Here is a 20,095-nt window from a genome sequence, read left to right on the forward strand (position 1 = left end):
AAATTTTCTTTGGTTTGGGGTTTGACTTGGCAATGTAGAGAACAGCTACAAATCTGAAAATAGTGAGACAAGGAGCACAAAGTGCTTTTGCTCCCTTTTACTAAGTTCACGTAACTGTATTTTGAATTCTGACCAAGACCAGGTTAAGGTTGTAAATAAATAATAAAAGGCTGTAAATAGTGTAAGGACAACATTGCAATGATCTCACCAGTTTGTAAAAAGAAAAAAAAAGTATAACATTTTCTGTTTAGCAAACATAGTCTACATAGTATATTTTAAATTGAGTGCTACCACATGAAAGAATATGTCTTCATAATGATGTTTCTGATTTTGAATTAACTGTCAAGCCTGGGCTTTTATATTGTTCAATTGTACCTATTGGAAGGGGATAGTAAATATATGAAGACCCATTCTGGTTTCTGAAACTTATCTTCTAGGCAAGTAATACCAGGGCTTTAAGTACATTCTGCCTGGGAAAATCTAATCCATCTTCCCTTCCACTGGCTGGCCAGATGCAAACAGAAAGGCCTCACTGATGTGCTGAACGCAGAACAGACCATCCCTGGTCCCTAAAAACTCCTGCAGGCCAAGAAGAAGAGTTTCAGTTGTTATGCCCACATTTTAAAATAACTTCCCCTCTCTTCTTTGATTTTTTGCATAAGGATAGAGAATATTTTAAACCTTTCTCTTCTGGGAGTGTCCCATGCAAACTGTAGTCACTGTTTGCTGGTTACACTTTTCCTGTCAAAATTCTGGACAGCTAAGTGATAGATTACTTCCATTGGAATCAGTGACTGAAATTAATACCTCAAGGTCATTAGGTGACTTCCTTGTCTTTGTAAAAACAGCATATTATTTTAAATCCAAAGTTATTCAAGTGGATAAAGATGTGGAAAAAAATTGAGCTGATTAAATGGTTTATACAGTCTCCATTAGAGACAGTTTAACATCTGCCACTCTAGGATGAACCAGATCCTGTGGTTTCTGACAAATGCCACTTTTTTCATTGAGAACTTCACAGTGACTAAAGAGCAGAAGTGATTGTTGATTCTCACATTGCTGTCATTCATCTCTTATGGGTTGTTATTTCTGATGTTGCTGTTTTTTTGTCTTGGCTCCCTCTTGATTTTGAATCTGATCACATTACAATTTAACCTTGCAGCATTCTAATTTTAACACTGCAACACCACAAAATAAACAAACATACAGATGAGATTGTTTTCAAAGGATGATGTTTATTTTCATTGCCCAGCTTGATCTTTTGGTACAGAATGAAAACTCTTCTTCTATGAAAGTGGACATCTAATGGACATCTTACAATATATCCAGAAATAGAGGTATCCTAAATCATAGGTTACTTTTGAAGACATAAGATGTTATGGCTAAAATTAAACATAGATAAAATCCTGGCAAAATTGACTTCATTGTCATTGAAGTAATTGCAAGCCTTTTCATTGATTTAAGTGGAACTGAGATTAAACTCTGTATTTCAAGAGAAGATGTTTTTCTCTTGGAGACATACGCACCCTTTCTGTTCCCTTCTTTTTTGCTCTAAATGAATGTACCATGCTGGAGAAGAGCCACTCTGAAGTTCATGGCCTGTAGGAAAGTTGGCATGCCAGCTGCAGAGAAGCACCAGCCAGTGCAGGCCAAGCATGGCTGCAGAGTCAGCCCAGGCCTTCTGTCCACCAGCAAGAGGGTATTGCACTTGACTGGGCTGCAGCCAAAAACTCCAGGTGGATTTTAACAGGCTTCAGTGCCCACTGTTAAGGGGATAGATTTTAGACATGTTTACGGGGACTTTGAGATCCCTACAAAACATTTTCCATAAGATGTTGTGCAGGTTGCATTTGTGAAAGGATATTGCTGTAGCAGCCTGTGTTGGATATCAGCTCAAGGGAGTAAGTCTACAGCAAGCTAAGGGATAGCAATACTCAGAGTAAATGGCTTCTGACTTTTAAAAGTGTTTGTTTCTGTGGAGAGATGTTAATTTTGCCCTTTGTCTCTGTGGCAGAAATGAGAGGAGCAGTGTTATGTCTGCCTTGTCCCAGGTGTTGATGCTGAGGGAGATTACCTGGGGGCATGCAAGGAGTAGAGCGAGTACTGTTGCATTTTACAGTGGACATCTTCAAGGGAGAAACAGGGGTTGTACCAGGATGCTGTATTTTCAAAGTAAAATTCACAGTGTTTGTTCCAGACAAGAGAAATCCACCACAATACTTTGCTCAGGACTCAGGTAACTCTAGCTAGGAGCCATTAAATGCAGATCTAAGTGTCTGCTCTTCCATCATTCAGGCAGCTTTGCCTCAGCTTCTGAGGAAACCTAAACCCTTTCTTTTAAAGAACTAACATTTACTTTCCCATACAATTACCTGCCTGGAATATAAGAGGATTGTTTAGATTGTAAGAGGGAAAAAAGAAAAAAGACAAAAAACAAGAAAAAAGGACATTTTTCTTTTTTAAAGTCACCCTGTAAAAAGGCTGACAAGTATACCTTAAAGTCTTTTTTCCAAATCTGTACTTTTCCTCCATAAATATCAGCATAAATTGATGCATATACTGGAGTTTGTGTTTGATGCTTTGTGACTTCAGGAACAAGTAAAATACCTTTGTACCAGGTCAGTGATGGTCCAGATGCTGTATTTTGCCTGAAAGGACCAAAAATGTGTATAGAATTCTTTTTCATGCATAGAAGTAGAGAAGAAAAGATTATTCTGAGTTGGTGTTGCCTGTGGGAAACTTAAAAATTTTAATTTTAAAAGGTTTTCTATCCCATAAACATTCAGGTGTTGACCTGTTTTGCAGTCAGTGTTTTTAATACTAGGGAAACAAACATAAAACGAACACTTTCTTTATCCTGATGTAACAACATGTGCAGATGTGACTACTGTTTGTTTGGTGTGCATGAGGAGAATAGGAACATCTTTCCCTTAGACATTTGAGGGAGTACTTCCTTGTACTGTATTCATTGTTTTTCTGATCCTTTGCCTGTCAAGGACTGAGCGGTCAGGACTAAGATAATGTGATGTGTCATTCTGACCGTAGCAAATACAATATTCAAGTTGGATGCAGTGCATTTTTTTTTTTTTTTTATGTTTGTACCTGGCTTTTCTGTTGAGATTTCAGAGGTGAACAGAAAGCATTCAGATGTGAAGCATTGGATTTGGTGCTCAATATTTTTCCTCTTCAGAGTAGCTCACCTAAAACTGTTCCAGTATCTGAGTTTTTGGCAATGTTCAAGAATTTAGCAGATGTCACAAACTGTTGCTGAGAGATTCAGCAACTTTCAGGGCCTTAAAAATGTTGATTCTCCAACTCTTTCTTTTCAAAATACATTATAATTTTTATGTGTATGTATTTTTACAGTTTTATAAATCTATAATCTTAAAAACTTGCAAACTTTTTGATGTTTTCTAATACTCCCCTCAAGAGAGCAACACTATTTCAGTCAGAACGATTTCAGCAGAACACTGAAATTATCTGATGAATTTAGTTATTTGTGTTTCAACCTTGAGTATGTTTCTTACACACCTAAGATGATTATCAAAAAAGCAAAATCTTAGATGAAACTAAAGTGTGAAGGGATCCTGTTACTGTTTCTTTTTCCCCTCCTTATTTTGACCTTATTAATGCTGCCAGGTTATTTATAAGCTACATGACTGCTATGCTAAAACCTTTGCAGGCTGACTGTCTGTATTAGAAACTGACTGACTACAAATTCTACCTACAGAAGTGCTAAGTGTAATGCTTTTGTCTCTGTCCCAAATCTCTGTGATGCTGTGCATTAGAGGATACAGCCTTAAATAGTGAGGATAATAGTGGGGGATGACTGGCACTTGATATAAACAAACCTCCTGGTGCTGGAGATTGCTATTTGAAATCCTTTCAGTTGTTCTCTTCAAGTGCAGAATAAAGACATGTATGCAAGGGACTCTACCAAAAGGCCTCTGCCAAATATTTCAGCACTCTGCAGCAAAGGTGTTTGTGCTCTCTAGCTGCTCTGAAAGTAGGATTGAGTGGCAAAACGGTTAATAAAAAAAAATAAAATTGTAAGCAACTAGGAATAATCTGCCTCTCTGACTCCTTAGAGTCCCCTTTTCCATTCATTTGTGTTGTAAAACACAATTTCACAGGATTGCTTAAAACCAAGCCTGCAGCTAAATATTTACCCAAAGGATTTTGTTAAATCTGTTTCAGTGCCTCTGGAAATGAATTCACACCTCTAATTCCTAAGTACCCTTTGCCTCTGGGCATCTGTAGTGAAATGCAGGTATTAGAAGAGCTGAAATCAGTTGAGATAACTGATAACCTGAGTCAATAAGCAATGGACTGAGAAGACAGAATGATCTTTTGTCTCTCTGGGATTTGGAAATGGAAATTTTTGAGCTGAAAAGTGATTTTTCAGATAATGCTTGAAAAGTGATTTCCGGGCCTGTTGTCAGCCTTCCTGCATCAGTTAATTGGCAGCTAATTTAGTCCAAAAATATTGCCCACCAGCACTTCTTCTCATAGCAGGTGGAGAACACCTGAGAAGGCATTTGTGCCAAAAGGCCTGGCCAGCCCCCTTTACTAAGGGAGGAGCAGCTTCCTAAGAGCTCTAACACTGCTCACAGTCAGCTTGTGTCTTTAATGCATTTCCCTGTTTTATAGGGTGTTACTGTCATCTCAGTCACAGGTGATAGGGGAGTTTGCCAATTCTTCTGTATTTTTCATGTATCAGCCTTTGGCATCTCTTTAACACACAGGAGACCTGAGCCCAGTTCCCAAAATCCAGCTGGATGGTTTGCTCCCTTCCTTTGCTCTCTGTTTGACACTCACAGGACTAAGGCAAGAAGCAAAGTGGGTAAGCTGACACTGAGCACTCTGCTGTTGGACATCACAACCCCGTGATCTAACACAGGGCAACTCTGAAACATCACAAGTCACTAGAGGCAAATGGATGATTTGGGAGGGACAAAACAAAGGTAATTGTGAAGGCAGAAGGAGCAGTGGGTGGTGTGATGTGGCTGCTGAAATAGTCTATTTTGAATATTCTATGTTTAGGAAACTAAATTATGAAATATGCAGGAGGAAAAAGCATATCCACAGGTGAGGAATGCAAAATGAGCCTCTGCTGATAAAACTCTACTGCATGTTTTTTTATACCACTGAGATTCTCATCCAGAAATGTGTCTGGAGTCTCCATTTCACCTCATTGAAAGTAGCATTGGGCCTGCAATATATGTTTCAAAAGATTTACTGGGATAGTTTTAAAAGCCACAGACTGTAGGGCATTCACTGTTTCTCTTGAGAGACTGTCTACAGCCTCATACATCTTCCACTTCGAGTTCCCCTGTTGAGATCAGACGTTTTCTGTGTTTAAATGTTATTCCTGTTATTCCTAATTAAACCCTGTATATCACACCTTATAATTCTCTCCCCAACATGAACAGCAGATAGCATTTTTATTCCCAGCTCATCAGCATTTAACAAAACTGTATAGATTTGATGTTACTCTCTTCCCAAAAATAAGACTCTCTGCTCTGTCATTGGAGTGTTTTCCTATCTCTCTGTCTCTCCTTGCACTCTGTCAATGGCTTCCAGACAACTTGGTGCCTAAACTAGAATGTAATAGTTGAGTGTAGTTGAACCAGAGCCAAACAGGAGGAGGAGGAGGAGGTCTCTTGCTTCCTACTCTGATGTGATGCATTTGATAAGGCAGACCAAAAATACACTGTTGATTTCTTGCCAGAATACCCAGAAGAATATTAGACATGCTCTCAGAATTAAGCAAATGACACCTGAGGTGCAAATGTACTTATTCTTGTTTGAAAATATCATTAACTAGCTTAGCTCAAATCTGCTTATTACCAGCTCAAACACCTTCAATTGAGATGCCTCTGGACCAGTTTAAGAATTGTCTCTACTTACCAGCAGGGTCAAATTGGACATGGTTTTGTCAGGACAGTGGTGTGGCACTTGTAACTTGCACAGATTTCTCCTTAGATCCAGTTTCTGCTGCTCTCTGGATTAGGCTGGTGGCATTTCCTACAGCAGTGTCTCAGTGTGTGGCTGGAGCATCACTCAGGAGAGCTGCTGCTGGCTCAGAGATTGTGTGTTGTACACAGGCCCTCTGGGGGTGGAGGGGCTGTAATTGCAAATTGTCACTGTGGCAGTGAATTCAAGTCTGTTTTTCTTGTCAAAATCCAGGCCTGTAGATGTTACTGCTCTCTGCAAGGATTCATGTAATGCTCTCGTTTTCATGCCCTAATTGAAGTGTCCCTGCAGGAGCCACGAGTACCTGGATACCAGGCTGCTGTGGTCAGTGCTTCCTTCTGAAAGCATCTGTAAAGTGTTTTATCTGCTCAGAACTGATGCATTTCACATAAAAATTGGCTTGTAACAGTTTGCATTGCTACTCTCTGTCCAAGGATATATTGTGCCTTGCAAGCTGCTGGAGGCCCTAGTGCCCCTTGCTTTTCTGTGGGATGTCTCTGTGCTTTCACATTGGCCACCCCTTCCTCTTCTCCTTTCAGCTGTGAGACCTTCTCATGGGTGATAGCTGTTGAGTTTTGGTGACTGGTCTTTGTAAAATAACTCTTTAAGTGTTGTGGGTCTTGGGAATGGCTTTATAGCCTTTACAGTGGTTGAGTTTCTCTCCGGAGTGGTTTTTGAGGTGGCTCTCCTAGAACTGTTGTGTTGTATTAGAAGAAAAATGAAATCTTTTCAAAGGAAGAAGGTGTTGAAAAAATAGTTTGAGGACATTTAGTCTTTGGGGGAACATGACATACAGACATGAAGTGCTGTGTGACAGTGTCTTGCCTGTTTTGGCACCTCTTATTTCCTGTTGTTAATGATACAAATGTCATCTTTCCACAAAAGTTGATGCATTGTGTGCATTGTAGAGCAGTGCTTGTGTAGGAGTGTGTATTCTGCCTTGACTACCCTTAGAGGAGTGTTTCTAAGAAGTGATCTACTTCATTTTACACAAAGAAAAATCTTTAAACAACCATTTGGGGATTTCACAGCACATCAGGAATCTTTGCAGCCATAAGTGCCAGCCTGCTTAGATGTGCTTCTTCTGGGCTTTCATGTGCTCCCTTGTCTTTCTTCACATTCCCTTCTTGCTGTCGGAGAGGTACATTCAGGACACTGAAATTTCTCCAGATGAGAGTCTGCTTACAAGCCCATTTCTAGTCGCTGAAATATTTATGTGGTATTGGAGGAATTTTTATAATCTCAATGTTCTTTTGCAATATAATTAATACTGTTTTATTTAAAATGTTCCTCCTCAAGCATATACAACACTAACTCGAGTTTAGCAGGGTCCAGCCAGTGTTAGAAGTAATGTGCATTATCTGAGAGGAGAGACACAGAAGAGTGAATCACATGTAGCAGCCTGTTTCTGTTGTGTCCATTTACAAGCCATTATCTTTGAATTCAATATTTCAAGCATTAGCTTTCTGTTCTGGCTTAATATATGAGACTATTTGCTACATAATTATATTGTATTTCATTTTCTTCTGTATGCTATTGTAATAATGATATTGCCTAATAAAATAATGTCAGATTTTAATTAGGTTAAAAGTAATTTGTTATATTAGGTTTTTTATTTGAGAAAATGAACTAGCTGATAGTGCATATCAAGCTATCAAATTTTTTTTTTGTTTGCATTTGCTTTCATTTCCTGTTGTCCTTTACCTGTTAAAATAAGGGTAGGGTTTTTTCTTCAATTGTTTTAAGTTATTACAGCCTTCCACAGCCTTATGTCTGACACACTGATGTTCTAGTGAGGACATAATATGCCTTTCTATTTATTAAAAGGATAGTTTTGCAAAAATTTCTGCTCCTCGTTAATAGCTGCACCTTTTTAATCATTGAAATAAATTATCTAGACTAATGTGAAAGGGCGTTATGATAATACTGTGTGAGAGTACTCCAGCAAAGGGAGGCTTAAATTTGCTGGTAGGCAAAGACAGAATACATTTGCATCAAAGACAGTTTTGGAAAAGAAAAGCTTGTGCTAACTTTTGTTGTGGGGTACTTCAGGAATAACCAGTGATGTAGGAACTGGCATAAAGTGTATTTCTCTTCATAATTTATAAGAGTGTCATGAATAGCATCTCAACATACATCCAAATAATGAATAAAAGGTGAAGGGGTGAAAGATTCTTCTGTTTCCTAATGCTCTTTAATTCTTTAATTCCTTTTGCTTTCAAAGTGACCTCAGTACTCTGTAAACTTCCACATCACATGCAGAGGAGCTATGCTCTCTGTTATGTGATTAAAGGTTATCTTTATTGGGAGACACTGACTCCTCCTTGAAGTGCCATTTCCAAGTACATTCCCTTTTATGTAACCTACTGCTTTTAGGCTGCCCTTTTTTCTTATTTATTGAGAACTAAATAGAAAACTTTTGAGCCCAGTTCAGCAGCCTGTTCCTCTTTGGCTAAGTATGGTAATTACAATGGAATTCAAGCATATGCTTTGGGTTCAGTGTGTATGTAAAGGTTTTGCAGGATAAGGGCAGGTTAAAGAAAGCTTTTGTTGAACAGGAGCCCATCTTGGCTTTTCTATTCATCATTAGAAGACTAAGAAATTCTTATATTGACATGTGATTTCTTGTCACTTAAGCTCTATACAAAGGTAGGCATCCCATTGCTGGTTTTTATTGCTGATTCTTCTGTTACCAGTGGTACTGCCAGCCTACCTGTTCTGTTCCTGTGGTGTATAATGACTGTATGCTGTATTGCTTGTGTGGTTGTTGAGGGCTATGCAGGCAGGCACTTAGGGGACAGGAATGTACAGACCCTCATTTCACTCATTATGACTTCAGCAGAGTTAGTATCTTAACTGAGTATCTTGAGGATTGAACTTTTTTATAACTAAGGCTGCCTAGTGAAATAATTTTAAAAATGCATGTGAAATTTCTTTTTCCACCACAAAATTAGAGACATAGAGGTGTGATTTTCAATGAGATCTGATACTTGAAAACAGAATTAAAGTTAACAAGTTGACATCTGCTTTCAAAGCATCATCATTTGAATGCAGCCACCAAAACAATCAAGTTGTATTCCTGTTACCCAAGGGCCACTCACAGCCAGGTAAAAAAGATAAAATCTTACATTTCTTTATGCCCTTAAAGCAGCTAATTGCTAAAAATGTCTTCTTCAGATATTAATTAGATCAGCCTGGAGGCTGCTCCTGCTTGCATTAAGGATCTGATTTCTCTCTGTGTGAGATTCATACAGATGCAGTAATCAAAGCTTTCTTTGTCTCAGAAGGTATATACTTAACCCAAAATGCTCCTAAATGCCTTAATTCCCATCCTGGTATCATTCTTCTGTCCTAGTGCCTGCTCTCACTGAGCTTCAGGACAAATTAACAGCTACCACTATGAACGAGTATATTTGAACAATTTCCTCAGTGCCTCATCATTCTTTCATTTGAAATCTATTTTCTACCTTTCTGGCAAATAGAGATGGAGAGACTTGAAATTCCATGGGATTGTTTTTAAAGATTCTTTTTTCTAGCTGTGTTGTTTAGATATAGTTCAGACTTTCTTTTCTATAAATCTATTATTTGTTGTAACATTTCCAAAAATTGAAAAGAAAAAAACCCAAAGGTATCTGTTTCAGGCATAAAGATAAAAAAAACCTTAAATACTCCTTGGTTGTCAGTTGTATAATGGAAAACATCCCAGCTGATAAGATTTTTTTCAACTCCTCTGGATCAGTGGCTATTGCATAAATTGTTTGGCTGCCAACACTTTTCATCAGATAAGGTCACAAAGCCAGTAGCTGTTCTATTAAGTAATTTGTTTGACTACTCACAGTACTTAATTTTAGTGAGATTTTCCCAGTACATGTGAAGGATCTCAATAATTTCAGCTTCCTAGGAATGCATTTTCTACTGCAGCTACCATTTGGTTTATTTAGTTGGTTTTGTAATTCTGAGGACATGAAAGTACCTACTGTCCTACAGCAAATAATCATCAAATCTGTATTTACCAAAACTGACAGCTTGTATTATTAAAATTGGCAGAAGCCAATAAATGCTTCCTAACACAATTGTATCACTGACAGCTTACTCTCAAATGAATTTGGGTTTAATTATGGCAGCACAAGAAGAACTGAAAGATCCCTTTGACTAAGTAGGATTTTAATTATATTTGATATCCTGGAGCCTCCTTTTTGCCTCTACAATGGCAAATAAAAAAGAAAGAGGACCAGACTATCAAAGTATCACATTATCAATTAAATGCTTCCTGTGATAGTCCTTATAGTTTTTTATCCCTTGAGTTTCATTACAGTTTTGTCTATGAATTATGCCTTCTCTAACTAAGGCATATTTGAAAGGAGTAGAACTACATATTTGAGTGTTCAAAGGTCATCAGTTCTTTATTGATCTTGGCTTTTAGAAAAATAGTTTTAAAAAATCATATTTTGAAGGAAAAGCTACAATACCAGTGAAATACAGCTCCAAAATGAGTTCCTGGGAAAACTCCATAAAAATATTTACACATCAGACAAATTGGATCTGGTATTGTATATCATCAGCTTTTGTGTCTGAGTTTTGGGGGCTTCTTCTTTTCCAGGAATATGTTTTGAGTATAACACAAAATAAATGACCATTAGTGGAGGTTATTTCTAGCTACCCCTTAGTTGAACTAAGGCTCTAAAAGGTCATATATAAAGGAAATTGGCATCTTCTTTATTGTTTTAAAATATTTAATAAAATTTAGATTAAATACAACTTTTTAATCCCATTTGAATAGAACTTTGAAATTATACATTTAAATCTGTAGCAGTTAGCTGGAATCAGCCCCTAATGTTTATCAGAAGTGATGGCAATGAAGCCCTGGAGAAAAGATTTTTGGAGTTGACCAAAATTATTTTATTGGATAATCTTATGCTCTTAAAAGATGAAAACATATTTGAAGCACTGAACATTAGTTTTCCTTCTGTATTTCATCCAATAAAGTAGTTTCTTGTAGTATCAGGAAGCATGACTCAAAAAGAGCTAGAAAAAAATTTTAAGCAATGCCTGTAAGACAGCTTTTTAAAGTTTCCCATGTATATTTTAAGTGTCAAGTAGTCATTTTCTTAAATGTCTTTCATGTCTGGAGTAGTAAGGTTCTTTAAGAGAAGTTCTTCATGTTGCAGAGAAAAGCTGGAAGTACCCATGAAAAGGATGGATGAAAAATAAGGATTTTGGGCCTTATTTAGGCCTAGTTAGGAAGATTTTGAATTCCTAAACCTGGTGCACATGGAAAACAACTGCTGTTTCCTTTGTCATGGCATCCTGTAGTAAAGTGCTGATTCCATACAGTATTAAATATGAAATGGGTATATTTTAACTCTCATATTTTCTGTCTCAAAATTATGCCTTTTTTTTTATTAATCCCTTCACACTTGTTTTTTAGACCTGAGAAATAAGATTTGCACAGCATTCAAACTGTGCCTTATGGAAATGAGTTGCAGTGGGTCCCTTATTAGGCATTTTTGAGTTTCCCACTAAGGACACAAAACTCCCAAAAGGGGGAGCTGATGAAAAGTATGTTGGAAAATTCTTTCTTAAAAACAAAAACACATTTCACTAAAGGAATAAATCAAGACTGAATTTCAATTTTTTTGGCGGTATTAAAATTGAAAAATATGATAAAAATGACAAGAATCAGACTTGCTGAGACTCATGTTGGAGATGAACTTAGCAACAGTTTTTGTTTTCTTTCTTCACTGTAAAAATCTCATCTAGATAAAATACAAGCACACTTTGTGAGTGCAATGCAATTATAGCTAGCCTCAGGAAAGAGCATTGACCAGTTTTATTACAGTGCCAAAGATTAGCCCTGGAATGTAAAGCTGAGAGAGGCCTATTAGGGACTTGGTTCATTAGAACATGTGGAACAAGACATTCATAAGGCACCAATAAATCCATTAAGGGGAAGAGGGCTCTGAAATGGCCCTTCAGGATTTTTATTATTAACTACAAGGATTGCTGAGGTTGGTGACGTCAGAAATATGGTTTTAGCCAGCACTTACTGTCCCTTTTAACTCACTCCAGTCCAAGTTCGTTTTGAAATAAGCAGCCACAAGTGTTGTAGTTAGCAGAGCAGGATCTGCCTAACACGGCTGTATTTGGAGAAAATAAAAGATCAATGGAAAATCTCCTCTCTCATACTGCCACAAATCCTGCATGAACAGAATCCTGGATGTTGACTACAGCTTTTAAGTTCCTCATAAAGTCACGGTTAGATAGACTCTAGCAGGCTCTTTCATTTTCATAAATCAAAATTTCTGATGCTGGTAAATCCTGAAAAGAAACAGCAGTTTGTTATGTATGAAGGACATTTTGATAAAACTGTCCCAAGCAATGGCAGACAAGAAGCCTACGCTGCTGAAAAACGGTATTGCTGTCTGCTCAAAGCTGGGTTTAAATATTGACCAGCTGCATAGAAAATAGATTTGTCAACAGCATAAAAAATAGCCACTGAGAAACCAGAACATTTCTCTGCATCCTAATGCTTCTAATTCCCAGAGAAATCAAAGCTTCCATCATTTCATGGAAGAAAAAATGACTTCTGTATCAGGAGTTTGAGATCTCCTCACTAGGGAAATACAGACTGCTCAGATAAAGGATGCTTGATCCTGGTTGATATTTTCTACCAAATGGGGGAACTTAAACTTCCAGCTAGTTGGGTCCCAAAATGCTTCCAAGAGTTTCAGAGCCCCAGCACGCTCAGCTGGACAGGACTGGGGCAGAGAGGTGTTTCTGTTTCCTGTGTCCCTGCTTGGACAGAAAAGCAGCTTTTGTCCAGCCTGAGAGGCTGTCACAAGTGTCACTGGCCGGGATTCGGAGCCTCTTTTTCCAAACGCCCGCTGCATCACAGCCATCACATGGGACTTGATGAATTTTTCATGCCAGAATTAATCAATTTCAGTGGGCAGTTTTCCTCGCTGGCGTGTGTCCTGCCTCCCTGGGGCACTTCATCTGTCACAGACAAACAGGATGGGCAGTGCTAGTGGGGTGGCTCTTCTCAGAAACATCAAACTGCGTGTGCACAGCTCAGGTCAGGAATTTTTGGGTCTCCTGGGACATGTGTGGGGCTTTCCAGAGGGGAGTGCCTTCTCCAGGCATATAGGCAACCGCTTCTTTTTGTGGTGTGGTGGTTTAACCCCAGCTGTAAAGTAAGTCACATGCAACTGCTGGCTCATTCCACCACCATCCCCACCCCTCCCAGTGGTTGGTAGAATCAGGGGGGAAAAAGGTAAACTCATGGATGGAGATACAAACAATAATTGAAACAAAGCAAAATATAATAGTAGTAGTAGTACTAATAGTGACTCAGAGAGAGTAATAATAATGAGACAGAGAGATACAGCCCAAGATAGGTAAGTGGTACCCACTACAGTGGATCACCACCCACTGACCAAAGCCTAGCCCATCTCCAAGGAGGGATTGGCACCTCCTGGCCAATTGTCTCCAGTTTATGTAGTGGGCAGGATACTCTGAGGTATGGAATATCTCTTGGGCCACTTTGGGCCAGGTGTCCTGGCCATGCTCCCTTCCAGTCATTTGTGCACCTGCTGACAGGCACAGCCTGGGAAGCTGAGCAGTCCTTGACTTGGGGTAAGCACTACTGAGCAACAGCTAAAGCAACAGTGTGTTATCAACATTATTCCCATATTAAATTCAAAACACAGCACTGTACCAGCTACTAGGAATAAAATGAACTGTATTCTGGCCTAAACCAGGATAGATAGGTTTTTTTGGAGCTAATGATTTAAATGTAGCATGCATTATTTTTATCAGGCACAGACATAGCTCGAGAAATTGGATGTAATGGAAATATACTATTTATGAAAAGAATTACATATAGTAGGGCTTAATAAAAGATATTATTTAGCCTATAAATACTGAAACAAGAAAAACACTTATTTGTGAGAAATTTTATTGTAGTGCTTATAATCCAAGCAGCACAACAGGAAAGGAAAGATAAATGAGGCATTTAGTTCTCATGTTATGCATATTACATGATATTCCCACCCACATTTTATAAACCAGAAAAGTATACTAAAAAATAGACCAATTATGCTTCTGATACATGATAAGCATGAATATGAAATTGTAGTCAAAATAGTTCCAATCAAACTATATTATTTGTTTATTTATTATTTTCTTTCTAGCACTACTAATATCATAAAAGTTTTCAGCTTGAAACGTGGGTAAAAATGAAACATTCACAGTATCTTTTTCAGAGGCTGGAAACCTCACACTTGGAAAGATTTCTGCTTTGGAATGTCTGTAATATATTGAAGCCTTAATCCCACTCTAATTGGTACTTTACTAATTAGCCTGTGACTAGAATTTTAATTAGATACACAATAGGTGTTCTTACCTGCAGTGGAGGAGGTATTTCCTGGGAAGAAAAGTGAAGGGAAGAAGATAGTGAAAGGAACCTATAGAAGACAAATATAATCTAATCCCTACTATAAGAAATATATACAGTAATTAATATTTTTCAAAATTATGTCTCTGGAAATGTATTCTGTTTTTCAAAGCACATTTGCTTTGTGACTTGCTTTTCTCCTGTGAAGAACAAATTGTACTTTGGTTTTTTTCTGTGACATGACTTGTGCTGTGAGCAAACTGAGGAATACTGGAGCACAACTGTAGTTAATTAGCTCAGGGCCAGCCCCAGGGACTGAGGTGGACACATGATGGGCTCGAAGCAGGAGTCTGCAATCTGAGCTGAAGAGTTGAGCTGTGTGCCTGTGAGCTGGGTCACAGGGAACAGGGCTGAAAAGGAGATGCCCAGCACCCTGACAATGGCATTAGTTGAGCCTGGGCTGTAGCATATTCTAGAGTTAAAATGCAAGTGAAAAGCTTGGAAGATGCAGCCGAGTGAATTCCTGCCAATGGCGATTCAGAAGTACCAATACTCTGTAGATGAGCATCATCTATCACTTTTTTCTATCAGGAAAAGACAGGAAAGAAGGATAGAATGTGTCTGTCTGAAAATACTGCCACCATTAATGTTCTCATTAGCTTAGTGGCATATACCCTTATAGAGAATTTTAGGATTGTCATTTGGGTGAAGACTGTTTTAAAATCTGCAAAATACCTAGTGCAAGACTCCTAAAAACATAAATCTGAAGTTCCCTCCTTCTCTGAGGAAGCCTGAGTTGTGTGTTTGTAAATATAAAGTTATTTGTCAGGCCTGGTAATCCCCACAAGCCCCAGCAGTGAAAAGGGTGATTCAATTTCAGAAGATAATGGGACATTCTGAAAAATGATGATCAGGTCCAGGGAATGTTCTTATATGGGGAGATATAAACAGTAAAAGTAAAAGGAGGATGAATTGCAGAAAACAGAAAAACAGTTAAAGAATTATTATTTTTCCCTCCACTAAAGGGACACTTCTACAACAGGCTTTCTGGTGGAAGTGGAAAACATACTGTACAATTTGCATTATTTGAAAAATACTTTTTGTTACTAAATTTTGACTGGGAAAATTCTTCCACATGGTGAATAAGGTCACAGGTGAGCCACATTCCATGCTCTGCAAGATATTTAAAAGCAATAGCTAAGGAATATTTTTCTCTAAATGTCAGTATAAGGCAAGTAAGAACAAAGTTGCACCCCTTATGTTTTTGATAAAATTTGTAGCAATCACTCTGAGAGCAGTAATTACTTCACAAATGCTAGAGAACATTGGTGAAATGAAAACAGCAAATTATTAACTGGAGAAGCATTTGTAAGATTTAGGTGTCAGTGGTGTCAAGAAGTGGAAGATGATGTCATCCTTGTGCCAAAATCAAATTATCCCAATCTCAGTCAAATAACACAGGTAATATGTGGTCTGAAAACAAGTTGCACATTGTGGAATAATGCTGAATATAGGAGAAGTCAGAGAAAATTATGACGGCTATAACCAACTCTACAAGCAATAAATATTAATCAAAAATTGTGTTTGCTCTGAAGAATTCACTCAACTGTCCTGCCTAGTAAAAGATATTATCTTTTCAAAGGGCTTTATTAACTCACCTGTCCTATGAGATCTGGTCATTTCCCATGGCAAATTTGTCTCCTACTATGAGTTTCATTAGAAACAGAAAGGAGTGGGGAGCTCAAGCCATGGTTAGTGGAATTTTATCGCTTTTAATTTTTTATGGGAAGAGATTTAAGGCTGATTCATGTAAAAAAGACATTACTTCTTGCTGTCTAATTAAGATGCTAGTTGGGCCTGGCATATCTTGAGGTATCTCATTTTGCAGGGAGGTTTGAGTCTTCCCTGACACCTCCAAGACCCCAGCTGCCTCACATCAAAGGCTGAGTGACCACTCCTGTGAAGCACTATCCTGAGAGCTGCTATCCCTGCAGAAAGGGAGGATACATTAGCTCAGACTTCACGCCATGCTACACACATCCCTGTCACTCCTGGGCAAATGGGAGCCTACTTGAATAGGAGGTGAACTTGAATATCCCTGCAAAGAGGCTGCATCCATACCCTTTGTCCCCTTCCTAGTGGGACTGCTTCTCACATCACAAAGCATCCATCATAGATAGCACTTTAGCAGAGTCTTTATCAGTACCCTGAAAATTGAATAGGCTGCTTGGAAAAGGCAATTATAATGTACCACCACTTCATTTGAACTGTGCAGTTTGAAAGGGAAAAAAAACCACAACAAAACACCTCTTATGTGATTGCCTTCCCGTCTTTGTGAAATAAAAGGAAACTTATTTTCTGTCTTGAGTTCTTTGGTGATGGTAGACTTCAGCATCCAGTACTTTCATCCTTCCTGTTGTATACATATGGAGGTTTCTGTGGGATACAGTGCAGTATTTTTGATTGCAGGCTTGTATAGAACATCTCCTTTGTAACCTGGGTAGTGTGATGTTATTTTACACAGTCTAGTTGACATAAGGATGGAGATTAAAATGCAGGTCAGAAGTTCTAACCAGACTTGGCAGGCAGGAAAGGATATTGGTTCGACAGGGTAATTACCCATAGGAAGTGGTGATGCTGACACCAGTTTTAATTTTTTGAGTGCTGCTAAAGATGTTTATCTTCACTCTGAAAGCTTTGGTCTTTTATAGTTTGAATGCTGTCTGTGAGAGAAGCTGTCACTTTTCTCTCTGCTCTATCCAGCAGTAGTGCTCTTCAAAATAGTCAAAAGATTTTTTTTATCTGAAAACAGAAGGAAAATATATTCTTACTTCTGTGCCTTTTTGTGAAAGGCACTCTCATTTAACCAGAGATACACTGCCCTGAATTTCAATGAATATTGGGAGAGTGCTTGCTTGGGTAAATAACATGTATTATGTTATGGAGTAGAGATTTAATTACTGTTGTTTGTTGTTTGTTTTTTTTTGTCTCCTCCACATAGAATTGGCTAGAACATACTTTTAGGGACTATAAAATAATATCCGAATCTTTTATGATTTCTTCTCTCTTACATAATTTAAACTGAGGATTCCTTATTTAAGAAAACCTAAAATGAATTTCAGAGCTTGTGTTATGTAAGCCAGTTAGTTACATCAAGCAGAAAAACTGAACACTGCCTTTGGGAGAGAGGGGCGGGAGGGGGAACAAATGCTTGAAAGCAGAGTCCAGAGAATGGAGGGCAGTTTGGGGACCAGGTTCTCCACGCAGCACGCCACAGAGACGCCGGCAAAAGGCACCGGGTACACGTGGAGCACCAGCCAACCTCCAAGGTTCTTCAGGAGCAATTTTGGATGCTTATGTACATATGTTCAGTCTGGGAATAATGCTTAATGTTTGCACATGATTTTGTCTTCCAGAATGATTGAAGATTGTGGGAAAAGAGGAAATACCATGGCAGAAAGAAGGCAGCTGTTTGCAGAAATGCGTAAGTACTTCCTGGAAATGTTTTGCTGTGATAGACCAAGCCAGTTGCTATGCAATGTCAGTAAAATTTATGCAAGCTTTCCACCTCAAATCTCCCTTGCACAAATGAATATCATGAGACCAAAACTGCACGAAAATGGGCTGATTTGACCTAAGCAGGAAAGAGAGGTTTTCTACATCAGATTTTTTAATTGAATTATTTATCTGTAGTTTTCTTAAGACAAAGATGATGGAGTACAAAGGTTGCAATGAAGAGGGATAAAGGTCTCCAAAAGCTACATCTTTTTTTGGAGGTATCTGTAGTGGGTTGACCCCAGGCAGCTTCCAAACTCCCACATACTTGCTTAATCCCTCACCAGCCTCCAGCAGAATGGGAGAGAATATAGGGAGAGCAAAAGCAAGCAAACTCCTTGCTTGAGATAAAGACTTGATTAGGTGACAGAAAGAGAGGGAGAAAATTACAACAGAAACCAAGAGCCAGTAATGCAAAGGTGGCTATTCCCCACTTCCAAAAGCAGACTGATGCCCAGCCACTGTGGAACAGTGGAAGTTTTGTCTGCCTTGGAAGACAAAACTCCCCACCCCCTACTTTCCCTACCCCACTTTTACTGCTGAGCGTGACATTATATGGTGTGGACTAACCTTTTGGCCAAGTGGGGCATCTGTCCTTGCTGTGTCTCCTCCCAGCCTCTTGCCCATCCCCAGACAGCCCTGGGAGGGGACAGAGTAGGAAACAGAAAAGCCAGAGTGCTGTGCAAGCACTCTTCAGCAACAGCTGAAACAGTGGTGTGTTATCAACACATTTTAGCCACAGATCTGAAACACAGCACCGTGCAGGCTGCTCTAGAGAAAGTTAACTGCATCTCAGCTAGACACAGCACAGGGACTCATGTACTTCATACCTCACTTCAGTGTAATTTTTTGTAGTTCCTAATGAAGTCATGTACTCCCTGCACGATAGTGTGTCAGGGATGTACCATACCAACAATGTTCCTGCACTTTTGACAGTCATCTCTAATTTCTCTTACAATCCACTCTTTCTCCAGGAAGTTCTGCTGTCAAGTTTGAGACTGTCACTCTGTTACTAGATTTACCTGAGTTTTGTGTGTAATTACTAAGCCTCCTGTTGTTTGTCCCCTGGCTCGTAGTAAACTAGGACAGAGCATCTCCCTGATCTTTGGTGGCAGACTAAGATGGGCATTACTGGGACTGGAATTGTTATGCATAATGAAAGTGCTAGTGAATTCAGTGTGTGAGCCCTACATCTGAGCTCTCCAAATTAAAGATTTCCCACTCGGATGGCCTACCAAGAACTGGTTTGGCCCATTCCACAGTGTCCACTGGCTCTGTTGTGCCCTGTAATTGTTTTAGTATCACACAGTGCTTGCTGCTGTAACTCATGAATATTTCTCACTGATCTTTTCTCTCTGGTGCACAGTGACAGGACCTGAGGAAATGGAATGAAGCTGTGTCATGGGAGGTCTAGGTTGGGTATTAGAAAGAGATTCTTCACCCAGAGGGTGTTTGGGCACTGGAACAGGCTCCCCAGAGAAGTGGTCACAGCAGCAAGCCTGACAGTTCAAAAAGCATTTGGACAATATTTCAAGTACATGGGGTGATTTTTGGGAGTATCCTGTGCAGAGCCAAGAGTTGGACTCAGTGATTCTTGTGGGTCCCTTCCAACTCAGGATATTCTTTCATTCAGTTGTCTCTTGTGTACAGCACCTTGGAACCTTGGAGGGAGGTGTTGTACTTTGGCCAGAATCAAAAAATGCATTTGTCCATTAGCAGAACATACTGTAGTTTTAATTATAATTACAGAGGGGCATTGATTTTTATCAGCTCAAGTCAGTGACATAGGTACCATTAATTTCAAATAGTTTTAAATACTCCTAAAATATTTAGGACTTTGCTGTGAAAATTTGTGGTTTGTTTCCACAGTTTTGAAGGCTCTTTTGATGTTGGATTGTTTAGCAGGAGTTAAGGAGGTATTGGGAAGATCACCAGCTGGAGGCAGAGGAGGGACCATTTTCCTGTATTACACACCAGTAGTTACAGTCTGCTATTTTCTTCTTTCACATTTTAGTATTTTGGCATACTTACTTCAGTCTGGTTTATCTCACGTGTGCTTCCCTTTTCTGTTTGCCTGCCTCTGTTCCTCCACCTACTGCCTGTGTACACAGAGAACTGGATGTTCCAACTAGGTAAAATGAGGGGAAAATATTAAGTCTTTGTGGAAAA

The 20,095-nt window shown here is 38.9% G+C and overlaps 1 protein-coding gene across 1 annotated transcript in view; it reads left to right on the forward strand.

Moving 5' to 3' along the window:
- Positions 1-20,095, forward strand: part of DTNA (dystrobrevin alpha) — a 223,754-nt gene that overhangs the window by 108,168 nt on the left and 95,491 nt on the right. Inside the window, exon 2 of the mRNA XM_059484235.1 lies at positions 17,788-17,855. Coding sequence (XP_059340218.1) covers positions 17,789-17,855 — 67 coding nt within the window. The 5' untranslated portion in view covers position 17,788. The remainder of the gene's footprint in view (positions 1-17,787; positions 17,856-20,095) is intronic.

This window comes from Ammospiza nelsoni, chromosome 1 (assembly GCF_027579445.1).
Source record: "Ammospiza nelsoni isolate bAmmNel1 chromosome 1, bAmmNel1.pri, whole genome shotgun sequence".
Lineage (NCBI taxonomy): Eukaryota > Metazoa > Chordata > Aves > Passeriformes > Passerellidae > Ammospiza > Ammospiza nelsoni.